Consider the following 12,569-nt stretch of genomic DNA (forward strand, 5'->3'; position numbering starts at 1 on the left):
ATACATATATGAATTATTGCATACAATGATATTTTTATAATTATAACTCTTTTAGTTTTGTTAAGTTGAAATCAAAATTAACAAAATAACATATATTTTAAATATTCCGCATAGAATTTATATAAAAAGAAGAAAATTATTAAATTATTTATTGAAATGGAAAATATTGTTGATATTCGCAAAGTGACAGCGGCAATTCGTGTTGATATTGCAAAAAGTGCTTATAAGAAAAATAATTGTAGTATTTTTTAGTTATATATATATATGCATATATATATATATATATATACAATATACAATACATATATATATTTATATAAAAAATTGCTAGATACGAGTATATTATTACTGTTAGTTAGTATGTAATTGTTAGTGTTGCAACATGTTGTTAGGCATATAAGATGTTGCGTGGTTTGATATTTATAATATAACCAATGCATATGTCAAACTGCATGACCATTTTTTCGCACGTGTTGCTGACGACTAGCACCAGTTGCACTGCCTCGACTTGTACCGACACCGACACCGACGTCGACACCTATATTAGCATTGCCACTGCCACTGCCACTACCACCACCACCGCCACTAGCAGTGTTATCAGTACGTTGTCGTTGTCTTTGACGTTCCGCAGCAGCAGCTATATTAGCTGCATTACGCTTTTCACGCCAACGATCAATTGGTGTGTAGCAACATTTGAAAAATGGTGCACGTCGTCGCTGCTCTTCAGAACAGCCTGAACTACTGCTACTCTTAGCTAGCGATGCATTGAACACGGCCGATGTTGATAATGGACTACTGGCAGTTAATTCAGTTTGCACACCGCTGCTTGTGAGTCGTGTTTGCGTTTCGTAACGTAACATTGTGGTTGTTGCTGTTAGCGGCGGCAATGTTGACGGTGGCAGCGATGGCGTCGCTTTATAAATAACACTTGGCGGCTCAGCATCATCGTGCAAATCGAGCGATTGTGCCGATGATTCCGATGTTGCTGAGGTGCCGGTTGTTGTCGAGGGCCTAAACTCATGTGAGCTGCTCTCGACCATGGCAGTGCGATAGTTGGCGGCAAAATAATTCGTTTCCAAATAATGGCAGGATTGAAAAATATAATCATCAAATTGTTGCAACAAATATTGTTGCTGTTGCTCTGCATTATCAGCACCACTATCGACAAGAAAATCTTGCAGATGCTGCTGATGATGCAGTGATGCATAGCGTCTTATGCCCTTATGGGATAATGATGAGGGCGATATTATCACAAGTGATGTTGCTGTAGGTGAATGTGGTTTATCGGCGATTGTGCCAACCACGCCGCCAATATTATAAGAATATTGTTGCGGCATTTGTTGGTGCTGTTGCGTTTGTTGCTGTTGCTGTTGCTCTTGCTCTTGCTCTTGCTGTCTTTGCTTTATATCAACAATTTCTATTTCTTCGATATCACTAAAACTATTTAATTGTTTCAACAAATAATGCACATCATTTCGTTTCATTTGATTATCGTCGTTTAATGTTGTTGTTGTTATTGGTTTTGTTGTAGTCGTTACAGTCTTTACCGTCGTAGCTGCTGAAGTTGAAATTTCTTCTACTTTTTCTGCTACTGTTGCTGTTGCTGTTGCTGTTGCTGTGGCTGATTGACGACTTACATGAGTAGGTATTGTGGAAATAATTTTATCACTATACGAATCAGTCGATACAATGTCGGTTGGATAGGCGGCCAGCGCTAAACGTTGTTGTAATTGGCTATTCAACATTGGTGGCGCAACATTTCTTTTGCTGGACACATATTGATAACAATTTGTAACCGGCACTGTACTATCGATAATTCGATTGAATTTAGCTAATGCCGTTGGCGATGAATTTAACAATGACGATGATGTTGAAGTTGTTATTGTTGTTGTTGCTACTACTGCTGCTGATGTTACTGCTGTTGATGATAATGGTACTGGTACTGGTACTGCTACTGGTACTGATGTTGTTTTTATTGCTGTTTTCACTGTAGTTGCTAATGTAGACGTAGACGCTTCGATATTTTTTGGTTTTTTATAAAGATGTTGTTGAGGCACTGTTGTGACGGTTTCTACATTACTACCGCCTTTTTTCACTTTAACTGCTGTTCCTAAACCTGCTTCTGCTACTGTTACTCCTTTTGCTCCTATTGCTACATGTCTTTTACTACTATCATCATTATCAACACTTGAATGTTCAATTACATTCAAATTTAAATGTAATTGATTTTTAAGTAATAATTTTTTACTACTACTCATATTGGTATTATCCATATTATTCGTATTGTTTGCACTTATTTTAGCACTGGTTGTTGTTGTTGTTGTTCTTGTTGTTACAGTTGCTGTTGCGGTTGTTATTGTTGTATTCATTTTGGTATTAGCTAAATTTCTATTAAAAATTAATTTCCTCGACGAAATGATGCCATTATTGTCGCTCCCCCGCGATTACCGACTATCGCGGGCGGAGCGAGGCCTTCCCTAACTGGATGTTGATGCAATTGGTGATACAGGCGACAACGGACTACGTACCGTTTCACGCGGACACCCAGATAATGTTATAACCAATTTACGTGAGCCCGCCTGATCACGATGCTCGCATAGCCAAACACCTTGCCATGTGCCAAGCGATAATTTACCATCGGTTATAGGGATTGTCAATGAACTACCGAGAAAGCAGGCTTTCACATGCGCTGGCTGCGTATATAAATAAAATAATATATAATAAAATAAAAAATATGTTTATTTGATTATATTAAAAAAAAAATAATATTTTTTTTATATTTAAGTGTATTAAAATCATAAACTCATACCATATCGTCGGGTCCTTCGCATGAATGCCTGTAGGGTAAGCCTTCGGGAACTATTTTATTTAACATCATTTCCATATCGTCTCTAAACATATTTTATATATTTGAATATAACAAGTAAATACAAAATAAAAATTTATAGTAAACATCAATGGAATATGAAATGTGTTACTTACCTTACATCTGGATCCCAACTTTCATTTAACGCTAAACTCGCTGATGTGTGAAGAACTACAAAAAAAAAAAAGAAATACGTTATATATTTTTTAAACTTCCACACGAAATACAAATATGTTTTTAATTAAATAGTTAATTTAATATTTAATATGTAAATGATTGATTTAACGTATTGACATCGTTATAGTATAACATCTATTTGTTGTTCTAATCTATCTCAGGGCAAAAAATGAATGAATTATATGGCATACACAGGGAATGATGTGAGATGAAAGGAAAAGTGAAACAATAAGTGAGGAACAAACTAAACAAAAGTAAGAAACTGAATCTAGCCTGAAATAAATACCATAATTGCGGCTACATTAATGGGACAAAGCCATAGAGTTAATAAGGCTGGAGTTTGTGTGAGACAGCTTTATGGTTTTGAGAATCCTAATCAAATATGTAAAGTTATAGAAGCCTTTTAAGTATAGCAGTATGCTAAGATTTCGTAATGAACAGTACATTCCGAACATAGCAAAATGGAGCTGCACCACAACCTATTCAGTGATTTAAATTGGCCTGCCATCTGATCTGGTCTGGGCAGCCCTCGTATAGATAAAACTATAACTAAAACTATTTCTCCGAAACTGTCAAAGATTTTATCTATCTTGGCATCGCTCTAATAAGCAACAACAATGTCAGTCTGAAGATCGGACGAAGAATTACTAATGTCATTAGGTGCTACTATGGGCTTAGTATGTAAATTTGGATATAGAGTCTTCTATCGATAGACAAAACCTGCGCTCTATAGTTTGCTCTTCCTGTGCTTCTGTTGACGCAGAAGCATAAACATTATCACTAAATGATGATACTGGGAACTGAGAGTTTGCAACGACTACCGGGATATCGGGATAATAGATGATGATACCCTGGCGAAAAAGTTATTTGAAGCGGCAGTTGGTGGAGGAAGACATAGAGATAGATCGTGCCTCCGATGAGTAAACAAGTTCAGGAAGCACTAATTGCACTTAATTTACAAGACTGAAGAAGGCGCGTTCGCAGCAAAAGTGTCTGGGGAGGAGTGCCACAACCCGGTAACGTGTTATAATGATCATTTAAATAAGTAAGTTTATATTCAAGTTGTGTGATGTATAAGTTTCTAAAGTACTCTAAACTAATGACTAAGTTCAAAGTCGAAATCAAAGTCGAAATCAAACTCGAAATAGTTGAGTTCATGATTCGATGCAATTACACTTAAAATTCCGTTGTTCTAGTTCGAAACCCATGCAGTTCGATTTGCAGTTCCAGTTTGTGTAGGTGATTGTATGAGTTGATAAGGTCAATTTGCCATATGTAAAATATTTTTTTGAAGGAATATTAACTATAATATGGTGAGACACACACAAATAAAATTTTAATTAATATTGAATTCATCATAAAATTTAATTAAAATACAGTATTTACGTTTAAAAATGATTTTACACTTTTTTTTTTTGTTTGCTTTATCCCTGAAATTTTCTTTGACTTTACTTTGAATGTCGTGTGGCAAATACGTAAACAATTAAATAGGATTACAGGACGAACGCCTGCAAACAGGATATAAATACATTTCGCAAATATTATTTTGTTTTGGCCGTTGAAAGTCGGTAGTGCGTTCTTTTTATAAAAACTAGATGCATTCTCTGAGCAATGAAAAGATTGTTGTTGACAAGTAAACCAACAACAGCAACATCAGCAACATCAGCAACATCAGCAACACAATAGTAACAGCAGCGACATTAACAATAAAGCAATTTAAATGATTTTATTGCATTGATGAAAGCTGCTTCGTTGACAAAGGACATTTTATTTACAGCAGCTGTAAAATGGAAATATTTATTTATGCAGTGTACACACACTATGGACCACGTACAATTCCAGAAAGCTGAAACTGGGGGAATAAAAAAATTAAAAATAGTATAAAATATTGCAGAAAAATAAATAAATTAGACAAACAAGTGGATTCACAGATGGATGAGGGCATTTAAAGGAATTGCTGTTGGAGGTGAACGATTTCAGTTCTCAGCATTAAATTAACGAAGAATATGAAAAATATTTGCTAAAAAGTAAAAGGAGGACTATGTTGAAAGGACTATGTTGAACAAAGGTGGAAATAATTAAAATGTAATTAATTCAGCAATTTCAATTGTAAATGGCCAAATAAAAATATAACATAAAGCAAAAATTGTATCTTTATTCTGTAAACAATGCAGTAATCGCTCAAGCACTGTGTGAGACGAGACACAAAAAAGATATAATTTACATGTTTTAAACAAGTTTCCAAGTACAATGAATCCCATTAGTATAGCATGCAAATATATTCAAATAATTTCATATAATACAAATACATACGAGTACATATGCATATATGCATATGTTAACATGTGTGGTCTTATATGATGAGCATAAAACCTTTTAAATAAATTATTTAAAAACAAAAATATCAAATTAACATAGATTAAATTAGCGGTTCTTAACTCAACAATCATAGAAGCACAAAACGGACAAAACTATGTTGATGATGATATTCAACAAGAATTTTACTACTGTTCTTCCCTTGAGATCTTCCCTTGTGGAATACGGAATCTTTGTTTTGACAGTTTCAACATAACAAATTTTACGAAAGGTTTTAAAATAGATAATCTTACGACATACAGTGGTATTTAAACCACACGAATTGGATCTAACCGAGCTGCTTAAATAAAAAACATAGTAACCAGTTGAAAACGATCCATCAGAGATTTGTTCTACATCCAAGTAATTATAATTTTAAAGTCCTCTTGTTTATAAATCTATTGAAAGATCGTTCTAATTGATATTCAACAAGAATTTTACTACTGTTCTTCCCTTGAGATCTTCCCTTGTGGAATACGGAATCTTTGTTTTGACAGTTTCAACATAACAAATTTTACGAAAGGTTTTAAAATAGATAATCTTACGACATACAGTGGTATTTAAACCACACGAATTGGATCTAACCGAGCTGCTTAAATAAAAAACATAGTAACCAGTTGAAAACGATCCATCAGAGATTTGTTCTACATCCAAGTAATTATAATTTTAAAGTCCTCTTGTTTATAAATCTATTGAAAGATCGTTCTAATTGATATTCAACAAGAATTTTACTACTGTTCTTCCCTTGAGATCTTCCCTTGTGGAATACGGTATCTTTGTTTTGAGAGTTTCAACATAACAATTTTTACGAAGGTTTTAAAATAGATAATCTTACGACATACAGTGGTATTCAAACCACACAAATTGGATCTAACCGAGCTGCTTAAATAAAAAACATAGTAACCAGTTGAAAACGATCCATCAGAGATTTGTTCTACTTCGAAGTAATTATAATTTTAAAGTCCTCTTGTTTATAAATCTATTGAAAGATCATTCTAATGGCTGAAAAACGACGTTCCATGCGTTCCATGCGTTCCATTCGATCAACACAGTGGCCACCGTGTTTACCTGATATAAACCCCTTAGATTTCTCGGTCTGGGGTATTGTAAAAAGTAAGTTTCACACTAAATAATATCAAAATATCGATCGTCTAAGCAGGATTGTCCAGACCAATTGCGATCGCATGTCAATATAAATCACTGTACAGATCGGAGGGTCGCAGAAACAAATACATACGTTCATAGTTGTATTTGAAAAAAAAACAAAAATACGATTATAATGTGAAATTTAGTTTTACTAATTTATTAAATTAATAAATTAATAAAAACTCATTTATTTGGTATAAAGATAAAACAATGTGGTTTTACCAGTACTTCTTGATTCTTCTTCTTGAGTTAGTGCTATTACGCACTTTTACTCTATAATGGCTGGGGGGCTTATTTCTACCCCACACTAGGCTTTAACTAGGCTAAGAAATCATATCATTTATTTGTCTTTTAGTTGATGACGGGCCTTAAATCAGCATCCTGAGAGTCGAGAAGTGGACTTGAGGATTGTTAGGGCGGGTTTTACCAGTGCATCAAAAGAAAATTTGAGTAATTGTAGTAGTTTAAAAACATGTCGCCTGCTGTGCTTTGGAGAGCCCGAGTCCTCGGGTTGGCAAGCGCTAAGCCGACAAATCGGACAAACTACCGCAAAGTGATTTGCAGAGAGCGTGCGTTAGCTTTCTTTGATCGTTTGAAGGCCATAATTTATGCTAAAGGTGGCCATGTTGAACCAAAATAAATGAACTGAAAGACTTAAAGTTCTTTTCGTATATTATCATTTATCTTTTTAATAAATTTAGTGGGAGTGGGAGAGATTATATACATACATATCATAATTTAAAATAAATAAAATTCTTGAGTTATTGTAGATTATTTTTAGTCATTTTCCCAAAGGGGAAACCAACTTAATTTAAAAACGAGCTTACGAAGTTAGTGCAGCAGGTTATGAAATTGTTTAACTGTAGATTACAGAACTGCACAATTGAAATATAACCAATTCAATTACCACAATCAATTACCACAATGGAAATCCTTTTTAAAATCCTTAGTAAAAACTTAATGTTTTTTTTGTGCTTAAACTGTAAATTGAATCGTTTTAATACACAATGGCCGAGTGAATATTGAATTGACTCGTATTAACTATGCAAATATAATGCTTTGTTGCAATATGTTTTCTATTTACTGTTTAAATATTTAATGTAGAAATTGGAGTAGAAACAAACTTGGAAACTGCTTAGAAGGCTCGAAGCTGGGTGTCGGTGTCGCTTGTCGGGTGTTAGTTGTCGGGTGTCGGGTACTTTTGGCTTCTCCATAATGCATGCACACAAAATAGTACAAAAGATTACTAACTGATTATGTCATTGGCAATTGCTTGAATATATGCAAATGGATACGTTCGTTGTTCGTTGTTCGTTGCCTTGTGATTGTGTTGGTTGACTCATTGGTACGCAGCAAAGTCTTTCCATTTGAATTGAAAATTTATACAAAAATTAAAAAAACATATACTTAAAATGTTTACTTCAAGTACAATGACAGAATTTCATTTAAATTTAGCATAAAAGCATTTGCAAATTGATTATGTATTTCGTCACAAAACACCACAACACAAAACACCACAACACCAAACCGCCAACAATTATGACCACCATTATGAATTGTGTGTGAAATGTAATGTTTGTGGTATAAAATGACATAAAATTAAAACACAAAAAGTAATATAAAATAAATAAATAAAATAACAAAAATAAAAATAAAAATAAAAATAAAAATAAGTAGATAAAAAAAAACGATATATACACAACAGAAATTATTTGAATGAAAGTGAAAAAAAAAAATAGAAAAAAATTATGGTTAAATTTTTGCTGCAATATAACACAAAAGTAGGCAAACGACATCACTTGGGAAATGCATATTCCGCCTAGAATATAGTATTTTGTATATTCACTTGCCCCACTTGCCCCACTTGCCGCACTTGCCACACTTGCCACACAATTGCCTCACCGTCCACGTCCACATTTTTCAACTCGAAACGTCAGTAATGTCATTTTATCATATTACCCAAAAAGGTGGCAACAGCCACTGCCTAGCCAGGAATCAAGTGAAATAAAACTTAACTAGACATTGTATATGCCACACGCACAGTACACGAAACATCTACACAAACCATAACTAATAACCCACACACAAACGATACACCAAACGCATATCTACATATCTATCTATACATATATATATATATATATATACGATATATTATATATATACACCAAAATAAACGGAACACAAATTTAAGTGTAACACAGTGCAGACACTACAATAGCTGGTAATGTTTTTTAAAGAGGCTTTTCATTATACAAAGTCAAATATCCTGGCACATCACAACCATACACACCTCATGTGACCCATATGTGATGTGAAGAAGTACGAAGTACGAAGAACGAAGAACTACGTGCACGTATCCACTACTGTAAGCGTACGGCGTATGCGTTTCTCTGTGTGCGTATGTGTATATATATATGGGTGTGCGAGTGTACGCGGGTGTACAACTTCAGAGGTATTCTAATAAATTTACAGGGTGAACGATATGCAGATTAAGAGCTTAAAGTAGCAAAGTAGCAGCCATTTAAATTGTGTTCTTTGACTGTTATTTGGGGGAAAATGGAGCTGTGCCCAAAGCTACCAAAGTCAATAAATTTGTCGTTTATTTAACAAATAAATATATACAAAATGCAAAAAATAAATAACTAAATAAATAAACAAATAAAAAATGGATAGCATCGTAGCTGTAGCTATAGTAGCTGTAGCGGTAGCTGTAGATGAGATAAATTTTCAGATTTTCAATTTAGTGTCACTCAATCAAACATCAAAATTTGATGTGCTTTCCGTTAGTTCGAAATATTTTTTAGATAATTTAATTTTCCTTTTCCGGTCGCACAATCCATTTACTTTGTGGATAAAATAAAAAACAAAAAAATAAATCTAAACGTGGTAAGAAATTAATTTAGGGAAAGATTTTTGTTTAAAATTTATTGTTTCATACAGTGATATACAATAATTGAAAATGAAAAGAATTCAAAGAAATTGATTGAAGATCAATTGAAAAATTAGAAATAAGATATGTTGATTGTCTTCAAGCAAAAAGTGAGTGAAAAACGTCAACCATATACGGTCGTCCCAAAGAGTATATTTGAGAGACTGATGTATCAAAACTTGAAAGTGGGCAAAATAATACCGACATCCAAAAACCCAAATTCCATTCACTTGTTTCAATAAGAACATTTTTCTACAATTTTTAAGGCAAAAGTTAACACCGCTAAAAACTATGCTATACTACCTATAATGCCAAAAAGACGGCACATTAAGGACAACATTATTATATATTTGCATAGTTATGCAGATATAAAAGCACATCAACAATACACCACAGAATTTAATTTCAAAAATTCGCATACCTAATTTGCTTATAAGAGTATTATCTAAGTAATATTTGTTCTTAATCAAAGAGCATACAAATTGATAAAGCGACACAATACTAGGAAATAAATGGACTAGTGGTATTTTTTGGGACACATTTACTAAATCAATTAGTTTCAAACTTCCGAATAATAGCAAATAAACAGCGTTGACAATGACTATCATTTGCGATCTGCACCGTTGTAGTAAAGATAAATCGGATTTTTGTTTCCTTTAACACAGCCAACCATTACGTAAAAGACAGGAACGCGCAAAGATTTAAATCACTAACTAACGATCTTTACGACCTTGGCCTAGAGACACAGAAAAAACAACTAAATAGTCAGTGTCACACTTATCAAAAAACAAGGATTTAGTTTCTAAAATAAACCGCTTCTTTTTGAGGACTTGAAATGACTATCGAAAATTGATATCAACAGCCTCATTGAAAAACGAAACGAAAAAATTAGGAATTCATTCTTGAAAAACTCCTGAAACATGAGAAACTCTCCAAAATTGGTACTGAAAGAATGCTAGAAATCTGAAAGAAAATAAATTGATCCAAGTATTGTGGTAAACTTTTAAAGCAGGAATACATATATCACTTTTCTTGACGATCTCGAAATTCTCATATAAAATTAATTAGTAAAATTTTTGTTTTTAAGAACGCTTATATGAATCTAAAAATAAAAGCTTATATATTGGATTTTATTACTATTTTTATCATTTTCTATAGTCATAGAAGTTTATTTGACTTCTTCCCCAGGGCAGTGTCCTGACTATATAAACAAAAATACAAATAAAAACAACTTTTAAACTTTTATTTTATAAATTCACATAAGACTTTTTAAAAATAGATATATAAAGAAGAAGTGAGCTCATAACTATTCTTTATTGCATAAAGATACATAAACAACTGCTGAATTAAGAATACATAACATATATCACAGAAATACTCTAAATCACTAGAAGACGAGATAGTAGAAGACGAAATAGTATATTGCATCAAGTGTTAAGGGTAGCTCTTGAAATTCAACCACTAAAAAGGATAAAGGATTTGATAAAGAAAAATCTTGAAAGCAAGTAACGAACGTATATAGATAATCTACATGTAATTTGTCACAGATCCACGCGTGTGAACCCCTAACCTAATAACTTTTTAGTAACTAACATAATACATTAAATATTACTAATTTAGTGATGCGTCTTTGTCGAAAAGAAACTATTTAAAAGTTATGAGGGTTCGAATATGTATGAAAAGATAACAACAAACAATTTTAGTTAATTTATTGAAATTTGGCTGTTCATTTAATTATTGTCTAAACAAATTAAATACAGACTATAAATAAATAGGGAGCTGGTTCATTCCTACAGTTACGGTAAGGTATCCCTCTTCAGTAGAACCGAGTTGAGTTTGCTGGTGGGATATTTAGCGGGTCACCATGGACTGCGTCAAAACCTTAATAAAATGGGTCTGTCCGAAGAGATAGATTGTCGACTCTGCTTAGAAGCAGACAAGACTTTCTGTCACATTCTCTGTTACTGCCCAGTCTTGATCTGGGCCAGGAGGAGATCACTGGGTGGAGACCTATTCACCCTTTCTGACATTAGGAGGTCCTCAACAGCCGATATTATGATCTTCATTCGGAAGGCAGAATGTGTTCTGTTTGGTTAGGGTCTATTTGTATCACACAAGATCAATCTGCTCGCAGTGCTCTCCTCCGTTGGGAGCTAGTACCCCGTTCATTCCTATTCTTATAAACTACTTTAAAAAAATTCGAATATTTCCTAAGACCATTGATAATATGTACTTGACAATACTTGAAGCAGCGATGTATGGTCAGCCAAAATTTCAATAAATTAACTAAAAGATTTTTGTTGTTTTTTCATTGTTTTTTCATTACTATAAGAATCCTTCAAATATATTTATTGTTGTATTTGAATTGAAAAACATTTTAAAATTTTACTTACGAGTATATCGATTGAGATGGAGATATTATTTGAATTGAGAAAAGAAAAATAAAAAATATTCTTTTTATATTTTCTATTTGCTACGTACGCTTCTTCCTACGTACTGAAATGACTATGAAAAGTAAGGCTATTGTTGTATAAATGTGGGTTACATCTTTGAAATAGATAACCTTTTCAGGTTCTTTTACGAACACAATTTTCTTTAACAATATCCTATTTTTTCACATTTATTTGTTGCATTTAGTGAATATGAATCGTTTTTATTGTTCGATTTGTGCATTTAGCAGTTTTATTGAATAATGCAAAAGCAAATAGATGCGATATGCATGTCCTTATCAAAGGGAAAAACGATACTATTGAAAATTTTATATTATTAAAAACCAAAAAATCAAAATCTTCAATAATAATATTTTTTAAAATAGTTTTAAAAGCATTTTATTCAAAATTTTTTTCTTATATATGTTGATATATATATAGATCTATATATATAGATATACCATATACAGAAGTATAACTTTATATTCAAGTGCTATGTACATATATACATTTGTAATGAATTTGTTTTGAGTGAATGAATTTATGGAAGGAAGTTGCGTGAGAACATACACCTAATCCAATTTAAAATGATGCAACTCCTATTGCTGTGGTGTTGTTGCTTCTGGCATTTACGCATCAAACTGTCACAACAGTTCCTAAACGA

General features: G+C 32.9%; 2 protein-coding genes across 2 annotated transcripts in view; both read right to left on the bottom strand.

Annotated features, from left to right (window-relative positions):
- Positions 1-308: 308 nt before the first annotated feature.
- LOC119687815 (ras guanine nucleotide exchange factor B-like) lies at positions 309-2,387 on the bottom strand. The gene has a single exon (XM_038102317.1). It carries the CDS (start codon positions 2,367-2,369, stop codon positions 444-446), a length of 1,926 nt encoding a protein of 641 aa, XP_037958245.1. The 5' UTR covers positions 2,370-2,387; the 3' UTR covers positions 309-443.
- A 77-nt stretch (positions 2,388-2,464) lies between these two features.
- Positions 2,465-12,569, bottom strand: part of LOC119687816 (UPF0047 protein YjbQ) — a 40,880-nt gene continuing 30,775 nt past the window's right edge. Inside the window, exons 2-4 of the mRNA XM_038102318.1 lie at positions 2,983-3,037; positions 2,810-2,891; positions 2,465-2,693 (exon numbers count right to left, since the gene is read on the bottom strand). Coding sequence (XP_037958246.1) covers positions 2,478-2,693; positions 2,810-2,891; positions 2,983-3,037 — 353 coding nt within the window. The 3' untranslated portion in view covers positions 2,465-2,477. The remainder of the gene's footprint in view (positions 2,694-2,809; positions 2,892-2,982; positions 3,038-12,569) is intronic.

This window comes from Teleopsis dalmanni, chromosome X (genome assembly GCF_002237135.1).
Source record: "Teleopsis dalmanni isolate 2A chromosome X, ASM223713v2, whole genome shotgun sequence".
In the NCBI taxonomy this organism is placed as follows: Eukaryota; Metazoa; Arthropoda; class Insecta; order Diptera; family Diopsidae; genus Teleopsis; species Teleopsis dalmanni.